This window comes from Chiloscyllium plagiosum, unplaced genomic scaffold (genome assembly GCF_037043375.1).
Source record: "Chiloscyllium plagiosum isolate Xiang-an unplaced genomic scaffold, Cpla_swu_hap1 HiC_scaffold_32, whole genome shotgun sequence".
NCBI lineage: Eukaryota > Metazoa > Chordata > Chondrichthyes > Orectolobiformes > Hemiscylliidae > Chiloscyllium > Chiloscyllium plagiosum.
The window spans coordinates 5,200,038-5,220,558 of record NW_028270170.1 but is presented as its reverse complement, the minus strand read 5'-3'; the positions used below and the strand labels follow the sequence as shown (position 1 = coordinate 5,220,558).

The following is a 20,521-nucleotide window of genomic DNA, read 5'->3' as shown; positions in this document are numbered from 1 at the left end:
AATCCTCTGACGTGTTAAAACAATCGTTTTCAACAGATTAAATTAATTTGCTGTTACACACACATGCACACATATATAAAATGTGCTGGGACTTGCTTTATCTCTTGATGTTATTCTCTAACTAAGCCAATGTAATAACAGGTGAAATATGCAACTGAAAAAGATAACATTTTATATTAATGCAACTAAGCGTGCACAAGAAAATAGATCAATTAATTACTTTTGTTATTCAAATTGGATCTGGGTGCGTATCGGCCAATGGAAGACTAGAACTGTGATTTCTATAATAAATATTTGATGCTAATGGAATCACAAGACATGCAATGCTTGAGAGAATTTCCAGAGCCTTAATGCTGTTTTGGGTAAACTCCTGCCTCGCTATGTTTCTCAAACGTAATGACCTGAGCAAAATTCAATATGACTGAGAGACCTATCCATACTATAGAACTTGTAGAGGGGGAGAGTCCAAGAGCGGGGTGAAACTCAGGTCAAAGCGTCTAACAAATATTAAAATGTACTCGGACGCACGGCACGCCTTGGTGTTTAACAAAGACTGTCAGTGTATGAGATTAATACGAAAACTGAAGGAGAAAACAAAATGTTCACCAGGCCGGTGCTTGGCCACTTCTTAAAAAGCTGCTAGGCATTTCGAATGAGGAAAAAAAGAGGGCTGCTGGAAAGCCTTACTCTAACTAGATGTTATCAGTTCAAGAACAGACAAAGGAGAACGAATATGTTTATGTTGAAGTTGGTACTTCGACCACTCGGTGCGATTTTATTTTCTTGCAAAGCCCAAACCGACGCGTCCTGTAATGTATAATTTGAGAATGTAGAGGAAGACAACACAAAGGGTTTTGTGTGCGCGTCTGTGCATGTGTATTTGATTTAACGTAATCGGAAAAACTATGCTAGGACGTAGGAGTAAGTTGGTGACATGTTTAGCCTTGAACTAACCTCAACATGTGTATGTAGATGAACGGGTGGGAGCACGATGTCGAGAGAAGTGTATGTATGAAGTTACTTAATAGAGAATATTACATATTAACTTTGCAAAAAATATCGGAATATGTGATTTAAATACTAATAATGCAAAATAATTGCAGTCCTTTAACTATCACTGTGTTTCTAAAGGTACAAACAATGACGGCACTAACGTTAATAGTTGGGTTTTAAACGCTTCTGGTGGTGATAGTGATTGCATATTCACTTGTTTATGTCCATATTATTGGCTGTGTTGAATCCTATTCTACAGTATGATTGAGGCCTGCTTTCACTTATCCTATGGCAAGCTCCAAACAGGAGGGGCAAAAGGCCTCCCCCCATCCCGCTGATGCTTGCATCCTCTGTTAGGATAGCAATCTATAGCGAGATTCTTTTGAAATGCAGAGCAGATAGGGGACAGTAAATATATTCATCTTCCAAACTTCCGAAATGTCGACATTTTTATTACAGCGAGTTAAACAAGGCACAAGGATTATCTTTTATGAAAAGACGCCTTTGAACAGGCTCCACGTTTCCTTTTTAACTGTAGTAACAGTGAAGCTTGTTAAAAAGATACAACTGCAAAGGCAAAGGATATTAGATAAGAGTAACATTATACAAAATTCTGCTTCTGTTTGGGAGGTTAGAAAGATAGTGATCAACCTAACCGTAAAGTTAGAACTGTAAAAAAGTTTTTGCTAATAAAAAGCCATAAACTCAATTCACATACGGATGCTCTGCTGAGTGCAGCCAATGCATCATTTTTATGCTTTCTTACTACCGGAAATAAGGTTCTTTGGAACAGTTTACATGCCCGAAACAATACATTGTCCTCATTCATTAAATAATTGTATGCTGAAACCTTTTGATATTTCTAATTCATCGTCGTAAATGTATTTAGATTGGCAAAGCTTTTAATATATAATTTTATGGACAATTTATGGCAGTTACTCTATTTAAGAAAATAAGTGTTGTTAAATAAGAAATTACAGAGGTCATTTTAGTTGGTCGTTCAGTTCCCACTCCAACCACATGTCACTTCAAATCAAATCAGCCAAATACATCACAGTAACGTTTTTTCATTTTAGGAGAATTATTCAGAATGGAGGATGCGTGATTTTCGCAATGGCTACTACAAGATTCATGCAACCGCTGCGTGGAGGCTTGCCCACTGCTCTTGAATAAATTAAATATTAAGAAAAAATCTTTGCTCTGCGCAGCTGATAACAAACTTTTGGGAAAGCATCATATGTGAAGTGCCCTCTAAACTAGCTGAATTATATAAACGTAAGGGTATTTATTTGGGCAGTGATTCAAAGTTGGCCCTGAAAATTGATTTAGTGTAATCCTGAATACTTTGATTCGAATTTACTGACATTGCTTTCGTTGCATTTTCGAAACTGCAGACTTCATATTCCAATATCTAAAAAAATGCACAGCTGCACTACAAATGACTGAAAGAAGTCGGAGAAAGGGTTTCTCACTAAAGTTGTGTAGCTACATTTAAAACACAGTTGGTTCAATGGTACATGGATGTTTTTGAACGTCTCTGAGCTACAAAAATGCTGAAATCTATGTCTGTCCTCTATATATACCCTGTAGATCCGAATTTGTGTTGACAAAGTTGTGGTCACAAATTCGTATCTAGGGGAGTATGTAGTCGACACAAACGCTACAACATTCACTCGGAAGACAGAAGAATGTATTCACGCCTAGAATTTTCTTCGTACAAATCGATAACATATCTGAATAAATAAAATCGAAGCGTAGTGTTCATCTACCTGATTCTGCGGGTCAGACTGCTGTCTGGAATGGCGAGCTGTCCTCCCCCTCTGCACACCCCCCCCCCCCCCCCCACCCCTCCCTTTTCAGTCTCGTTGTAAGAACTCTCAGCACTCTCTGGTGCTGTATTTGTTACGTCATTTAGATATGAAATGTAACTGTTACCTTTTTCGATAATCCCGCGCATTCCTCCGTTAAAATGGTCAGTTTTTGAAGACTTGATATAACTTAGAAATTAATCAACCTGAACCCCCCTGCGCATGTCGTTTGCTGTCCATGACACTACAGTATATCAAACATTATAAGATTATGAGTACCTCCAATTATTTAAATCCAGTTGTTTGTGGCATTTTCCTTTAATCTTATATGTATCATTTTAAATAAAATGTTGTAATTATTTTTATCACTTTCTCAGGAATTGATAAACATACGATTTCCAAATTACAAGGATGGTGCAGCTCTTTTGCATAAGGCGACTTTCTAATTAAAGTCAACGAATGCCATTCAATATAGCATGAGGCAAACGTGCATTTACATTCCTCCCACAGTTTGCGAACATGCTTTTAATCGAACATGGGCAACTTCGTTTAGACCTGTGTGTGGTTGCTACCTGTGAAGCGTTTTTATGTTGTAATTGTGGTATTCTGGATATGTTTGAAGTGGAATCGTTTCACGAAGAGATATTCTGGGTGAATATCGCCCGTCTACTGCATTGCTAAATGTAATTTGTTGACTTAGGTGTCCTGAATTAGTTGATGAATTTTCTATTGATCCAAAGCAGCCCGATTTATCTTTGCCAGCCATAACGCCTTCCCCCTTCCCCAAGCTTTGCAAAGGCGTTAGCATCACGATTACAAAAAGATTTACAAGCCACGGACAGATTCCAATATATCAGATCTTATTTTATGCCTTTTTAAAATAAAGGCTCACTCATTTTTGAGGTGATATCGACTAGCAAGACATCATTGATGTGTATAAGAGGAAAAAACTTGTAGACGAATTTTATCTTGTTTAACGGACTTAAATCAAAAATAGCCTATTTAAAAAATACCAAGTTTTAAGAATGAAAAAAAGCAGCTCACTAAATTCTGCAATCAAAAACTGTTTGGAGGAAAAGCTTGGGAGCATTCAGCGTCCAATTCTATTTCCTTATCCGGGAATCGAACGGAACCTACCATTGGTTGTCAGTGTCACATGAACGCCTAACTTTGTTCACTTGACAGTAAAGTAGGAGGGTTTAGGTAACAGGAAAAACGGCTGGGTTAGAAAAAATTTTGAGTTATTTTGCATTTCAGATATTAAAGGTCATGAGTTCGTTTTTGATTAATTCTAACTATGTGGACCCTAAATTTCCACCGTGTGAAGAGTATTCACAGAACAATTACTTACCAAGCCATTCTCCGGAATACTTTACCCGGGCACGGGAGCCCGGGTTCCAGCATGAGGCGATGTACCCGCGGTCAGCGTACAGCGAGCAGCCCTACTCCTCTTGCAGCAACCTCCAGGGCTCGGGCGAGCAAGTCGTGGCGCCCAGGGGTCACGTACAATCGCAGACCGGCCTGCAGAACCACTTAGCCAAGCATGGCCACCAGTGTGTCTCGGTGACTCCAAGCCCACCGCCCTCTTGCAGCCAGAACTTCAGCAACCAAAACACTCCTTGTTCCAAAGAGCCCGTGGTTTATCCGTGGATGAAGAAATTGCATATAAACACCGGTGAGTCGTTTGCCTGGGCTTTTTACCACCTGAAAGTCCGGGATCTATTGCACCCACTGTAAATAGCCATTCTTTAGATTTACGATCGCCTATCTGGAGGTCAGTAATCACATCCTCCATAAATTTTTATTGCAGTACAATTACACTTCTGGCCATGTGCCTTTGATGTGTAGTGTCCTAGCCGCTCAGATTTCTTTGAACAGCAGTTAATGTTAGAAGTGAACGTTTACATTTTTCTGACTCTAATGCTTACTTTAAGTACACTAGTTCTATTCCTTGTGAGATTCGTGGTGTTCAGTCAGTTATTTCTGTGTTGTTGCTTTTTGTTCAGTGAACCCTAATTACAAAGGAGGGGAACCCAAACGCTCCCGCACTGCTTACACGAGGCAGCAAGTTCTAGAGCTGGAGAAGGAGTTCCATTTTAATCGGTACCTAACCCGGAGACGAAGGGTGGAAATAGCCCATTCTCTTTGCCTGTCAGAACGGCAAATTAAAATATGGTTCCAGAACAGGCGAATGAAATGGAAAAAGGACCACAAGTTGCCAAATACCAAAATCAGGTCTACTACTGGTTCTTCGTCCTCTGCAAGTCATCAATCGCAAGGAAGCTCTCAAAACCAGGATCCAAGTGGACCATCAGCCACATTATAGCTGCTCTTATGGGAGAGAAATTGGTAGACGCGCGCATAAGCATATAATTTTAACTGAAAGACTGTTTATTTATAATGACCAAGTCTAAACTGTAAATACTCCGATTTTGCCCACTCCTCTTTCCCCTCCCCCATTAGTAATATTGTAGATTGCAGTTTTCAGAAGAGATTGGCAAAGATGAATCCTCGTTTCATCTTTAATCACGCCAAAGTCTCCCCATTTGTCATGTTTACTTGGTGGTACAAAGGATGAACTCTATGCCTACGATTACCTCGACAGCAAACGAACACTTTAATAAATGAGGCTCCGTTTCGCCAACCTGGGATGACAAACTGTCTTTTATTCACACAAAAACAAACCCACAACAAGAATGTTGAAGCATTTCAACAAGATGGCCCTTGTGGTTTTTAAGCTTGGAGTCATTTTCCGTTGGGGTTTACAAAAAGAAACATTTGGGGTATTTGCTTTGGAATATTACACCGACATGTACTCAAACGTTTTCCTCAGACGTTTTGAACCCAAATATATTGCTTTCGGTGCCAATAAAATGTATGTAGTTGAACTTTAAAGACAAACGTGTAAAAAAATCATATGTAGGAATAAATTATGTCAACAAAGTTATTTAAAGTGATTATGAAAATATGTTGCATGTGACTTGTACAGCCACGATATAATACTTGCTTCTGGCCTCAGTATTAGCAGATTGTACATTAGCTGAAAGAAGTGGAAAGTTAGAGAGAGGTGAACTGTTTTAATTTCCTGATAATTCTTTATGACATTCCAAACTTTGAAGTTTAGCAGCTGCTTCGTTCGGGCCCACAGGAGGATGTATTTTCGTTAGCAGTCTGTGTCCTTGCATTGTTCTCTATGTATTGACTCTCATCCAGACCAAAATATGTGTAAATAGTGATAACTGAAATAAATTTTTTCAAGGTGTATCTTTTCCTTTGTTTATTTATATCTAGTCTGCTGGTCCATTTTCTGCAGAAATATGATCTGGTAGCATGACTTCAAATTTCTCTATGCTCATTCATCTGTGTGAGTTGGCCAGGGTGATAACAAAGGACATAGGTCTTGGTGGAAAAAAATGCCAGTAAAGTGCACCTCTATCCAAATACAATGTTCATCCAGCCATTGTTAGAGGCCTTTACACCTGCTTGTGGATACAGATGAATTGTGCAATAATTTAATAGGAGTAATACGTTTGGAAAGCACTCCTTGATGAAGATTTGTTCATTCACGACAGTTGTCTGTTATTTCTTGATTGTTTACGTTCATCACCATGCCCCCATTTTCCTTGTCGAACACTCAATCTTGTTAAGTTAAATCCATCTGTATCATTTTTACAGAACCTCTTAACATTTTCTTTCTTTGTGCATGTGTATTGGAAAGGGATTGGAAGGTGTAATGGTTCAAGCTTTGACAAGCAAATAGATAATCAAGAAGACAAATGACCTCTTTTGTCAGATGAAGCTTTGTATTAATTTTAATTTTCTTTCTTATAACACATTGCATATGCAACCTGGAATCTGAAACTTCACCATATGCAGAAAGAAAGCTAACTTCGGTGCACAGCATTGCGTAACACAATATTCAACATTTGAGTGTAATATTTGCTGATTCAATGGTTCAGTTTACTGATGCACATGTTTTGTCTTAGAACTGTAATTTAATAGATGATGTTACAAAACTGCATTTAGATGTCATAACTAAACGAGATGGTGATCTCACTCTGCTCTATCTCCATCGTTCAAAAATATTCCCTTCAAACTCAACCTGTAAAACATCATTGATTTGAAGAAGATATAAAATGTCCTTTCTGATGATTCTTTGGAACGTGTTTTACAGTATGATGAGATTTCACATATCAGGTTGTTACAAAAGAAACTCGAATAAAGTTTGATTTTCTTAAATCACGTATTGCCTTTGGAGACAGCAGAAAGATTTACAATTTGTCGCTTATACGAGAAAATCCTTTCTAACCAATGTATACGTGTTTTGTGCTTCCCCCACGAGGTCTCACGAAACCGAGACTATTTGAAATGCAGCCTTTCCAAATGTAACATTTTCGTTTAGGTATATAATTCTGAAGTGTTTTGATGAGTAATTACTTTAGTTAATAATATAAGAATTATTCATTGAATCTCGCCAGTAGCTGTTCAATTTTCTCCATTCAAACACAGATAACAGGCCAGTCAGTCCTACACCCTCTGCCAGACTGTTGCCAAAGGCTCTGAATGCAAGCTATACAACTAAAGTTCACAGGCATTATTTGTACTCGGAGAGGTTCTGAAAATGCGAGAATTAACTTGAAATCATTAATCACTGCTTTCTTTAAATACTTCTCCCATTGTTGCTCAACAGCAAATCTGGATGGCTGGTCCCGGGGAAAAGTGATGTGCGACCTGGAGAGTTCTTTAAAAATATGAGCAGAGCGTGGAATTTTTCAGTCACATCGGAAGATTGTCTCTCAACCATGCTTAAAAATCGTAAAAATGTTCAGAATTGGAGAACGGAAAATGCTGAAAGGAAAGGTAATAGCAAACAAAGTCAATTGATTTCATCACTTTGAATCGCTTTGTTGTTCTTTTGACAATTAATTGGCAACGCTTACTTGCTATGTGCAACTTGAAATACACACCGCCAACATTTTGGCTATAGAATCTGCTTATGGTTTGTGTTTTGGTGTTTATCGTTTGTTAAGTTTTTAACCATATTTGAAGGTTACAGAATAAAATCAGCATGTCGGTTGGTCAGCAGGACAGCAGAAAGGGTTCACGGAAAGGACAACTTTTCTATCCGATTAGCTGTTTTTATACTAACAGTCTGACCTCTGAAACCCTTGACCTTTAAGACATGACTCTGTTCTATCTGAACATTCTCAATACTAAAGGATAAAAAAAAAATCAGGGTTACCCTTCGTTCACTGAGTTTAAAATCTGTGGTACGTCGCTGAAACTGCCCGTTCTGTTAGCCTTGCTTGACTGTTCCAACTTGCATTAGAAAAGATAAACGATCTTGAATGTTTGTTTTGAAATCCTGTTTTTAATATTCAGCAATGGCTAAGAATAGGCCGTGGGATGAATCTTAGATGCATGCACACATGCCTGTGTCCGTGTATGTGTGCGTGCTGCTCTTTACAATTGCATATAAGGATGGTCTCTAAAACTCAACCATTGAGAAGAAAAACCATTGTTGTGTTATCAGGCTGCACTTTCTCTATACAAGATTCAATAAGATTCAAACCCATTCAAAATTGAATTGCCTTGCAATTTTATTGATACATTTTTGTGTATTTGTGATAAGAAATAGATTTTAGCTTGACTTTTAAAAATTATGAAATGCGGTTTGCTTGCGGACAATGGACATCGAGCTAAACTGGAAGGTAGAGAGGGACAGAAGAGAAAGACATTTCGTGCATGCAACGTGTTGGGCTTTGCAGACTAGCTTATTCTTATCATAGCTCCGCTAGAAGCGGACGCTCTAATTCAAACCTTATTGTTATTCAGGGTCTTTCTTCGCTAAGAGCATAAAATCGATATCACCTTTTCACGATTGTAGAAACAACTACCGTGTAATGCAAATTGTATTAAGAGTGCGTGAAACTGAAGCCCAATTTTTCCGCATCTTTTCTAACTCCAGTTTATTAGCGCAACGTGTTGTGTTTTTCAAGGCAATAAACACATGAACGCAATAATCCATCATGCACTTTAGAGAAAAAAAAGTTTCAAATGTATGTTAAAAAGAAATAAATGAAAACGTTGCCTTTGTTGGTTGAGAAGTCCCGCCCCTCAATCCTCGCTTTTCCCCCCCAAATTATTTAGATGGCTCTTATAACGGAGCATGCTTTGTTCTCTTTTATAAGCCTCTGGAATTTTCTAACATCATTTTAAAATGCAATAAATATGACGGATGAGCTTTATAAGGATATCATTAAATTATATCATTATAATTTCCTGAAAACGGTGGGGTTTCTGAAGAGAACAAAGGCTGAGTTGCAGGTAATATTCTGGGCCACTTAGGACGGATTCTTTAAACTTACAACGAAATAATCTCTGGTGCTATTTTAAATAAACCTACCGTAATGTACATTGCTGGTGTGCACGTTAGGAAGCATCCGCAGAGAGAATATCGAAACAAGACCAAGTTAGAAAGCTCTGTGTCATATTGGTCTCCCGGAGCATGATTCTCCCTAAGATTATTGTTATTTTTAAAAAAGCATCGCTGATACCAAAAAAAAGAGGATCTTCCACCTTATCCAAACCTCTTTGACAATAACAGAGATTCAGCATCCCTTACCACAGATTTGATCCGAATCATTATAATGTCTCCAACGCAAAATAGATTGGGTTGATTTTTTTTCAAAAAGGCGTATCATTCTTCTAGTTGCTCGAAATTTTTCGGAGGCATTTATGTTGCTAGTAGCGACTGGTTGCCAGATTTATTGCAGGGGGAGTAAAATTGCTCTTGTGTAGTGAAAAGCGATCTTCCTTGAAAAATATATTGTGATTCCACAATAGTACAAAACCAACTGTGCGACAGAAAACATGGATATGAAAGATAAAATGAGAGTTTGAAACTTAGAAAGACAATGCATGAGAGAAGTAAACTTGTGGTGAAATAAAACAGGCAGAGATGCATGATTCTGGCAACATGTCCCCATTGGAATATCTATAATGAATAAAGAACGCCATTGAGAATGGACATGGTTCTAAGTCTGAAGAAGCGTCCTAGAATGCAAAGGATGAGACTTAGAAAGCTCTGAATCCTTTGATATAGTCACACTTCCTTTTTATTCCCGCCCGATTGAAAACCTCTTGAATCCCACTTTTTAGCATGTGTTGTTAACAATGCATGAATATCATTTTGAGAACAAAAATCATTAAGAATAGAAAGGAATATGAAATATTTTCTTCTCTCCCAGTGGAAGGTGACACTTCTCCTTGGAGTATGAATTTGAAATCCCCCCTTCCCCCTCGATCACGTGACTCATTAAATAATTAATGCAGCTGTTGCAGAATAGATATGTATTCGTCGGTAAATCGCCGACATGGTCTCCCTGTGTCTGACGTGAAATTCTACTGTCCTTTTAAAAACAAGCCTATAACTTGAGAGAGAGGCTGGAATAAAACAATTTGGGAAGAGACACACACCGTGGGTTGGATTATTGTAAGTACAGCTGCACTGCCTCGTGTCTATCTATGTAAATATTATGTGTTATTTATGTTTTACAAGACTGTCATATAATTTGACAAATAGTGTCTTTCCTTCTATTTCTCAATTTACCACGGTGGTATATTTGTTTATTTCTCCATTTTCTTTGATTTTTGTGGGAATGTTTTCCTTCTTGCTTTCTTGATTTATTGCAAAATATGTCAGCAGCACTATGGATGCCATTGTGTGTAAGTTGTGTGTTGTTTATGTTCGTCTGTGTGATAAATCATGCTCTTTGAGAATGATGTGCAAGTGATGATATTCAGGAATGAGGAAGGCTGTAATCCTCTCCCCAGAGTTGATTATTGCGGGCCATTTGTAGCAATAGATCAGAGGATAATATGAAAGCTATAGCTGGGGGTCTTAAATTACAGCATCCGTGATTACCAATTATGGATAGTTTTGTATGAATTCTTTAAAACACAACGCCTCATTGGAATAAAAACCTAGTAAAGGAGGCGCTTTGGGTGACCAGAAATGAATTGCGAAACCCAATTTTGAAAATGAGCGAAGACTAACAGACTTCCACAACGCCTCGGTCCTTTTATTCTGCGGTTGGACGCCAGCCAGTCAAATTGAAGCCATTAATAGCAGCGTAACATTTAACACCGATCGTTAGTGCAAACCTTTATGTAGTAAAATTAGAATAACTTAGTGATTGGCATTAAATATTAATGGTTGCAGCAGGCAAAGAACATCAGTATTGAAACACGCGTGCCTTTCAAAATACCATTATCTGTCAGTTGAATGGTAATCTTTTTCTTATTGAGAGATATTTAATGGTCGTTTTTAATTATGATTATGTGAAGTCCTTTTAAGTGTTTGTTTTGATAATTACACTCGGCGTTGGAATTACCTATTGTATATTCTATGTGGTAACCCAACAAAGATTTTAAAAATCTCAAAATACCCATTAACCATTTAACTATTTAATATGTAAGATGCAGAAATTAAAAAATAGACACAAGGAGCGCCGTACATGGAACAAATTTGGAATTTGTTTATGATTTAATACATTTCCTATAAAAATATGCTATGTCCGGCTTTGTTCTTTTGTACTGGTTAGATTTATATATGTTCTATTCATATGTATATGTTACATGAACTAAGGTTAAAACGCCATGGAATAGTTTGATAAAGTTTATATGGCTTAAAAGAATGTGGCACATAATCTGTTTCCTCCATCTCTGAATATTGGTTCTGTGCTTGTAAATGAAGAGGGGAAAGAACGAAAACTCGCAGTTGCTCTATGATTGGCAGGCCTTTGGGATGTCGATTTTCTTCATTTGCCAAAAAATGCTCCTGAGAGAAGAGAAAGGGGTAAGGCATTAGCAAATCGATATCAGAACACAATTGGATATTGCTTAGCTTCCACAGCAAAGATGTGTAAATTTCTTTGCAAGTCTGACCCTGGATTCAATTGAGGCTTTATTAATTGATAACTCCCAGCACCAAAATGGAAAAATAATGTGACTCTCTGCCCTCAACACACATGAATCATGCTCAATGGCACAGTGTTCGTTCAGAGGAGCTGAGAGCAATGTGTATTCTTTGAAAAAAAAATACCCGGAGAGGCAGAATAAACTCTTATATTCAGAAAATATTAAGGATTGAAGCCTATTTGTTTTATCTTTAAAAATTACAGGCTCTTATTTACATATGATTATTGTGCTTTATAACCATGCTGACAATGCCTTGCCGAATCACTCAACGAAAAGCCCCTCCTAAAGGCTTTGTTCGTGTGCCTGTCTTTAACAGCATTGGCGACTTCAATAGAAAGCATCGCATCAAGACTAGGGTCACTGTATTTCAAAAATAAGAAAACGCCGAAAACACAGCATTCGATACCGTGCCGAGATATCGAACAACATTGTTTATCTTGATCCTTCCTGTTTTTCTTATTTGTTTTGTAAACCAAGTTGTCTAATTTTTCTCTGCTACAGATCGCATTCCACTGCATGAGCAACAACATTATGCAAACAAGAAGGAAAATTGCTCAGCTTTTCTGATTTGTGCACTCTCCTTCCACTCCCACCCTTTTTTTTTCTCTTTCTGTTCATCAGCTGACAGAATTAAGTTTGTGAACCAGTTTTTAGATTTATTTATGGTGTCTCATTTCATAATTGGTTTGCTCTCTCGCTTATCTACATCGTTCAGTTGCGTTTACATCCTTCAAACTGAACAGATATAGTTTAAATAAAATCTTTTTAACGGAATGATAATATATTAGGGGTTATAAGGAAGTATTCCTACCTACTCCCAAAATAGCCGTTGCTCTTATAGGATGGCTATTTAATGTACAGGTAATTATACTACTCATAATAAATCATGTCTCTTCTCCCCGTTAATATATTGTGCCAGCCTGTATGTGGCTGTTTAAAATTACTGAAAAAAATGATATTTTCTCTGGAAGCGAGTGTGTCTGGGACAGCGCACAGAAGAGTGGGGCGAGGATGGCAATGTATTTCAATTTCCTAGTATTTGCACAATGATAGGAAACAAAATGAAACAAACTAACGTTACAATTTATAAACAATTCACCTTTTTCAAAATAGTCAGATCGTTAAAGGATTTATATTTTGTTCATACACAGGCCAGTATTACAAGATGTGTTTAATAGAAAATTAATATTAAGAATGGAGCAGAGTCAGACAATAAGATAATCGATCACAAATAAAATTCCACAAACATGCATCATTTCGCTGCTAATCTTTTGTAAAATAAATATATAAGCATAATGCAACATCCGACAAAGATTGCGAAGCAAAGTGCGTCAAATATAAATTCACATAGTTTCTTACATAAAGGATATATAATTAAACGGCAGCATTGTAGTAGGTATGTAAAGTTCCTGACTTTGCAACTCATGGCGTTTCAACGCATCTCAATAACCGATAAAATTAGCTCCCGTAAAAACAAGGTAATAAATTATATTGATGCTGTTCCATGCTCCCAGATTGGCTATTAGAAAAGTGAAATTGCAATAACTATAACCTCTGACCTTTCCCTGATAATACAAAACGAAACTAATTTTGAGATGCAATTTACTTGATGGCTCCGGTAGTACAGATTTCCCTGTTACGAACGGTGACGATTTTTGATTTTTTTTCTGTTCAGCGAAGGCGTCAAATCACCGAAAAGCTAATGTTTTTGGTGCCAAATTTTCCATGTCCCCCCCCCCCCCCCCCCCTCATTTCTTTGTGTTGAAATGTGGTCGGTCTCTGAGGAGCAATTGTCCGAAATTGTTGCAACTGGAGGAACAAAAATAGAATAAGGTGATGCCCTGTTCACACTCCGTAGAGATTTGAGGTTTATTTGCTTGAAAGTAATGATTGTAATCATTTTATAAATCACATGGATATTGTTGGGGAATTGACATGGTCAGTCTGCAGCAGTGAACTCAGGAACTAGCATTGCTTCTTTTGGAATCTCTCTCACTAAGGCTTTCTCATATTCTGTGCATATTTCTTTCACTCTATTTCCGCATCTCTTATTCACTCTCGACCACTGCTAAATATCACAGCACATTTAGCTGGCGGGTCCGGTATTTTAAGGAGTCCGCTAATGTTGTTCTGCGTATTCTCAGCAATTTCTGACATCCATCCACGAGACCAGTTCCCATTGGACACGTTACACGCATCTATATTTCACCTTCTGTTTACCATTCTGGCCTATATCTTGGCAATAGCCTATCCCTTAAATAGAGTTGAGTGTACATTTGTACTAGTTTTTTTTTAACAGCATGTGCAGATATAAGCTTCCGGTATAAATAAACTGCTCAGATTTTTGCAGAAAGTCCGTTCACTTATAAGGCTAGTTGGGAACCAGCCGTTTGTAACTTCACAGTCCAATTGCTATTGAATCCATTGCTGCCAAACGAATCCATGCATCTTTCGATGACGCTCCCGAGATCTTCCAGAATGCATTTCTTTTAAATCCACCAGGGTCCAATAAATATTTTTCCTCCCGTGGGAGGTATAACTGAGCTCCACCACCTGTGATGAAAGACCAGATTCAGTGATCGCTTTCCAAGTTCCATTGCTATAATCCAACAGGTAAACGAACCAAGTTAACTGCAGTTTAAACATTTTTCCTCTCTGCAGCTCTGAATTCCAGGCTGGATATAATTAATGGCCCATAGCTTGACCTGAGAGAAAGGTCCCCGGTTGGTTTCCGTGAACTATTGCTGACTTTTTGTGTGTAACGGATTAAGACAGACGTGGCCTCTCCCACACCAGGCAACCAACTCCCCCCCCCCCCCCACCCCACCCCCACCAACTCATCATCAGCATCCGCGCCCCCCAACCCCAAAGTGCTATTTTCCAAGAGGGCGGCGAAGATTTCTTCTGAAAATTCTTCTCCTCTTCAAACATCCTAAAGATCTAACAAACAGTTAAACGTTTGGTTTGGATCTACCTTTGATGGCCATTGACACCTCTGAATTCGTGCAAAAAGCTTCAAAAGCATTTTTAGATAGGGTGTTATCCTCAAGATGAATGTGCACATGATTTATGACCTGGGTAAACAGTGTTTAGCTATTATACTCGCGACTTTGAAAGTTTCCAAACTGAGGTCCATCCAATGTTGACCGCTTAAACTTCCTCAACTCAATCTCCTGGCATTCTCCTTGAAACCTTGAGAGAGACAGAGACAGAAAGAGGTAAACACTTTACTTCTTTCAACTTTGCCGAATTGCTACATCCCTGTATTCATTCCCATAGAAAAATAATTTCGACATTACTCAACCTCCCGAGAACATAATCATAATTTGGGATACACAAGAACGCGGTTCTGGGAAAGGATCCACCACCTTAAAGTACTACCAAAAAACATCACTGGAGCATTTTCTAATTCATGGTAGTACAATGTTCTGTTAAACGGAAAACGTTTTAATAGGTTTTTATTTCCTTAGGCATTCGTAGCCAGATAGACGGCTAGCGATAAGGCGACGTTTGATGTTAGCAGAAAATGGGTTTGCATTAAATTCCTCTCCTTTTTTAACAAATCATTTTTATATGCTGTAGCCAGCCTCAGGCGAAATGAAAATGTACCAATTGTTTGATATGCTGAGGAAGATAGTTAGTACTGCAGGCGTCAGAATGGATCTAGGAATAATCAACTTGAATTTTATCGTTCTTGGCACATAAACAGAACTAACTGTTTTACAGCAGAGGTCTTTTTTTCTGAAATGAGAACCAAATGGAAAGCTCAAGTTTTATTTCATTTTTTTCTTACTGGCTGCCAAAACAGTTGCAGATTCCAAAGTGTTCTTTCTACGTTCTGGGCTGCAAATTATTTGGTTAAAGGACAATAACATTAAAGGTATCCTTACTAAATATTAACTCTTTCTTGTTGGATAGTCCCTTCTCGTGCATTATCTTGCAAGCTAGGCGCAGAGTTTGTCACTGCAATTCTGGTTAGCCTCGTAGATCAAAGACCCTCTGTTCCAGTTGTACAGTAACCCTATTGATCTCCCTTTGACTCATGCCAGGCATTTCAACCACTCCCCCCCTCCCCCACCAACACACGTACACTTTACACCCCCAGCCCCCACCCTAACCATCAACGTTCTCGTTAATTTAAACCAATAACTTTATTTATCTTAGTTTGTCAGTGTTACGCTAACGTTAATTTCTCGACCGTTTGAGAAGTAAAATTAAAGGCCAGTGATACTAGGCAAGTTGCAGAGCACAAACCGCTGTAGCACGTCACTGTTCTACAGGTCAAATGTCACATTAAACACAAGTTATGCATTAATAGGTCAGATGAAAAGGTACATTTGGAAACGTGCCAATGTATACTGTGCAACGTGTTTTGTACGGCTGGCATTCACTTTTATATGTTAAAAAAGCATGCTTAAATATTAGAGAACACATTATCTAAGGAAGGCGATATCTTTATCTTTTACATTTAAAATAAGACGCTTGACCACATTCCGATGAGTGCATAACGTAGTTGTAAATTGCAATTTGATAAATAGCTCTTGCTTTAAACTAGGTTTTGTTTTCAAGTAACGTGTACCTAAAATGCATCAAATACAAAATGTTCGGTAAATTTAGCACGCATGATGATATTATTTATTTTGTATTGAAATAACCCGCAAATACTACATGTTTTACGACTGCTTCATACATTTTACTCTGATTTATGCTAAAATGATTAAGTTTTAGTCTAACTTTACGCTAAGTATGCCAAATGCGACTGTATAAGACTTCCTTAAATCAAAGATATGCTGCTAATTTTGCTGTCGGATATATTACCACCTTGCTAAAGAATGTGGACTGCTGTGAACTAATTCTTTGCTTGTTGAGAATAAATAAGGCGTTTAATTTTGGAGTCCCACATTACTTTGACAGACCGTGCGTGGGTGTAAACCAAGCCCACTATCACAAGTATTCTACAAAACAAGAGGGGGAGACCACAACTTATGAGTTCTGACCCAAACCGGGAGTACCAGGCCTGCTCTAAAAAAAACAAACTGCCGCTTTCCTTCAGCAGAGAAGCTGAAGAGGTGTAAAAAGGAGCATAAAAGTTTCTCAATCTCTACTTTCCCTTGGGTTCTTCGAAGAAGCTAATTATATGAATGTATTTTGGTTTTTATTTAAGTAACGACTCACCTTTGCAAACAGCTTCTACGGAAACAATAACAACGTAGAGTGCCCTTCGTCATCCACGAGAAAGCGACAAGTTTTTGAAATGCCCGAATTTCAACGATCATGCACAAAAAAAGAAGAGTTCAATTAACAATTGCTAAAGTCTGTATAAAATGGGGAAACGTTGACGTACTGACCACGTGAATGCATAATCCAAGCGCATTTACTCTGGCATTTGGATGGAAGGCCTTCGCCTGTGTCTCCGGGCTGTGATCACCCAGTCAGTACTCTGATTATTTACAGCAGGCCATTTAAAAAACAAATCGGGTCAGGGGGAAGATATGTATGCCGTCCAATACCTCTTATAAAAGGATTATATGCGATCGCAGAGAAAGCCTGGGATAGTGGGACGGATTGTTATTTTGGACACATTTCAAACCTTCCCGCTGATTGATCATTAATGTGGTGAGTTATTACTATTCAAGGAAAGGTCATTCAGAGAGAGGCTTATATCTGTCACAATGAACTGAGTCATATTTTATTTCTTTTCCCTTTTTTTTATCCACTTAGCCCAACTGCAAATGTTTAAGTGTCCTCCTGATACTCAACGACTGTAAATTAGTTCACTGGAAGAATAATTCTCAATGTATTTTACTCAACAGTGAATGTGCGTGTGTGCGTGTATATGTGATTTCAGGAGTCCTAATTCAGACCCTCTCCATGCATCGATCTCAACGCTCTTTTCCGTCTTTTTTTTTCCTTTGGAATTCATATTAATTTAGCAAAAAGAAAACAAATTTTAACCATAGCCCATTATGGCAACCAATGATTCTTGAACATTTGTTTCCCAGACAAGGTAAATAATTTATGAGTTTAGCAGTCCGCAGCAAAGAACTAAACCTTTTCGATTGCATTTGTCCCAGGAATGGAACCCTGCCGACGAATAAATATGCCGAAAAACAATTAAAGTTAACACAACTGTATAATTCAACTAATTTTAATGTTTTATATGAAAACACCGAAGACTTTCGTTTATTACAACCAGCAGGTGAATTCCTGCCTTAACCCGCACCCAGTTTTCCTTCTCCTTTGTTCTGCTGCGCTGCTGGCGTCTAGTCACACATAAGTGCGCAATCTTTATTATTAAGATTCGACGAACAGTATTACTTTTCCATTTCTCACATTTCGTAGTTAACCCTTTTAAATATTTACAATTCAATTCATTCGATAGGAAAGGTTAACGATTCAACGTGCGTAACTGTTGCAGCTTTCGGACGGAGGGAAACATTTTATTCCGGGAGATCAGAACGCTTTGTGTATTTTATCTTTCCGGAATTGATGCCTTTTGGGGTAAAGTGTAACGAATATTTTACTCGGGACCAATAGCAGAATCATATGAAAGAACACAACAATTTTCATTATTAAAGATATCAGCTTCCCCACTTTTTATTGCAATCGAAGAGAACTTAGTTTCAATGAAATCACTGATTTTAAAATAAGAATGCAAATATTAAATAATTCAACGTAGTGATCCTAATTTTGAATAGCTGTTCAAAGTAAAATAACAAAGATTCATTGTGGCAATGCAAACACTTTGCAAATATGTATTAATGTAATTTTCACTGTTAAAAGCTCAAAGTTGAATTAAACGCCGACTTGATCCAAACAGCATATAAAACTGACTAAACATGTGTGTTTTAAACTAAAGATAGGTTAACAACAGTTAGGAGGTAATAAAATCAGGCAAGTAAGTGGTTTAGGGTGGCAAAGATATTTAATTTATTGACCTCTTGGCAAGAATTCCACAAAAATGCACGAAATACAATGATTAAGCACAAACAACTTTTCAAGTGCAATTTCAAAAATATACACAGCATGTTATTTCAATTAAAAGAGTCAAAATGCTGGTTGGGTGAGCAGACCAATGTACATGTAACATAAAAATGTATAAATTAAAGCATTGACAATTAATGTTTATATGCGAGTACAATAGGCTGCCATTTGTTAAACATTATTACTAATGCACAATCTGCTCCTGATTCCTGACGCTCCACTTTTAGATGCTTCTTTCTGTCACTTGCTCGAAAACACTCGATTTCTTCGTCGTGTGCAACGAATTCGATTTTGTAACGATTTACTTGATCGAAGGTTTCTCTTTTTCTTTCTTTTTTTTTGCAGTCTTGGCTCTTTATAAAGACCCTGTCAGCAGCTGCACCTTGGATCGAGGACTAGCAGCACTACTGCGGTAAGTCATATTGCGTTCATTCCATACCTGAACCATTTCCCAGAATTCAATGTTCTACTTATCTATCAGATAGAAAAAAAAGGATAGAAGGATAGGTGGACTAATTGAGTTAACATTAAATAAACTACATTATATCAAGTTATACATTGCGCACATTGTTCAAGCTCTGTCACGTCATATTATCCAGTTCCAAATTCCCAATTGATATGTTATTAGAAATCCGATTTAGAATAATTCAAATGTTTTGTTGACAATAATCAGGAGTAACTTGTTCTACAAGAATAAAAGCAACTTTCGACATTGCACCGGCATGTTCAAGTAAAATATCTTACCACCACGTGAGATTTTACTTTAAAATCCCCGAATTTCGAAATTGGTAGAGTTGTGGGATCCATGTTGAACCTAGAAAAAAAGGTCCATTGTTGAAACCGACTCCTTTCCCAGACGCAGAGGTAAATCATAGGCAAAATAATATGTGCAAGAAAATGCAATTACCGAAAATCGTTCATTCAGAGAAGTTGGGGAGTTGCAAAGTTGTTTATTCAGCCAAGACGCTATTGAAAATAATATGCAATCGTGTATAAAGTTTCTAACCTGTCTTACTTATAAGCAGAATGAACACTTTTTTAACAGCACGAATTTAGCCTTGCTTTATGAAGTTACTCCTTTGGCAGTGGAGCCCTGCGTTGTAGGAAATCACTGCACGTTAATAAAAATCAATCCGTTCGTCGCCTCTCATAATCCAACAGAAGTGGAGCGTTCACCTAATGAAGGCCACGGACTTCTGAGTTGCTTCTTTAACCTCTACCCACTTCACTTCCACGAACCCGCCTCCCCCCCCCCCACGCCCACCACCTCCACCTCCCCCTCCCACCTCCCCCCCCCCGCCCCCCACACGCCCCCCGAAAAATAAAGACAAACTTGGCGAAAAAAATGCAAAATAGTATGAAGGCTTAATGAAAGTTGCAGAGTTGTAGATTCTTTCGCTGGTCTTCCTCCTACGCCCTTCAGGCTCCCCTTTCATGTACCTAACCTCGTGCAACATCTATCCCTTTTACACTGTTTACAGCTCCAGTGTCATGAAGTCATAAATCTTACGTAGCCATAAACGACAGAAGCAGTTGCATGCATAAAAAAAGCTTAAGCTCCAAATTCTTTTTTCAATGGCTTTCACGCAAATGACAATTCTTTCTCTGTCTCCATCTTCAAATGGGCATTTTTTAAAAATTTGGAAAAAAAAATACCTTAAGTGTCCAAGCAAGTGCATAACACAGCTGACATTAAAAGTTTAGAGAGAGGCTGTTGCATCTTGCCCGTTACTACATATTCAACACGACAGAAT

General features: G+C 38.0%; 2 protein-coding genes and 2 long non-coding RNA genes across 10 annotated transcripts in view; 2 read left to right on the top strand and 2 right to left on the bottom strand.

The window, feature by feature from the left end:
* The window catches only part of hoxb3a (homeobox B3a), a 46,083-nt gene that overhangs the window by 18,635 nt on the left and 6,927 nt on the right, over positions 1-20,521 (top strand). For 2 of the 5 annotated variants that reach the window (XM_087977729.1, XM_087977730.1), the window contains exons 2-3: positions 7,492-7,661; positions 19,113-19,179. In XM_087977729.1, the coding sequence (XP_087833855.1) occupies positions 7,492-7,661; positions 19,113-19,179 (237 nt within the window). Of the gene's footprint in view, positions 1-7,491; positions 7,662-10,210; positions 10,297-17,270; positions 17,400-19,112; positions 19,180-20,521 lie in introns of those variants that run through there. The other 3 variants (XM_043674767.2, XM_087977727.1, XM_087977728.1) reach the window with 3 other exon arrangements.
* On the top strand, positions 863-6,059 carry hoxb4a (homeobox B4a). 2 transcript variants are annotated; one of them, XM_087977731.1, is made up of 3 exons: positions 863-1,005; positions 3,179-4,476; positions 4,808-6,059. In XM_087977731.1, the coding sequence occupies exons 2-3, from the start codon at positions 4,071-4,073 to the stop codon at positions 5,125-5,127; spliced, it is 726 nt and encodes a 241-aa protein (XP_087833857.1). In that variant the 5' UTR covers positions 863-1,005; positions 3,179-4,070; the 3' UTR covers positions 5,128-6,059. The 2 variants fall into 2 exon arrangements, with proteins under 2 accessions (XP_087833857.1, XP_043530713.1); XM_043674778.2 differs by lacking the exon at positions 863-1,005 and having other exon boundaries at positions 2,982-4,476.
* Positions 11,255-17,240, bottom strand: LOC122539747 (uncharacterized). 2 transcript variants are annotated; one of them, XR_006309170.2, is made up of 3 exons: positions 16,959-17,228; positions 14,758-14,975; positions 11,255-11,643 (listed from the first exon to the last, which is right to left on the bottom strand). It is a non-coding gene; the product is annotated as an uncharacterized LOC122539747 (long non-coding RNA). The 2 variants fall into 2 exon arrangements; XR_006309171.2 differs by lacking the exon at positions 11,255-11,643 and adding an exon at positions 12,897-14,336 and having other exon boundaries at positions 16,959-17,240.
* LOC148141540 (uncharacterized) lies at positions 18,690-20,010 on the bottom strand. The gene is made up of 3 exons (XR_015752476.1): positions 19,675-20,010; positions 19,512-19,581; positions 18,690-19,241 (listed from the first exon to the last, which is right to left on the bottom strand). It is a non-coding gene; the product is annotated as an uncharacterized LOC148141540 (long non-coding RNA).

Bases quoted from the DNA above. Each gene is read 5' to 3' on its own strand.
- hoxb4a (XM_087977731.1), top strand. From the start codon at position 4,071: ATGAGTTCGTTTTTGATTAATTCTAACTATGTGGACCCTAAATTTCCA. The intron at 4,477-4,807 runs GTGAGTCGTTTG...CTTTTTGTTCAG, and splicing joins GAAATTGCATATAAACACCG to TGAACCCTAATTACAAAGGA.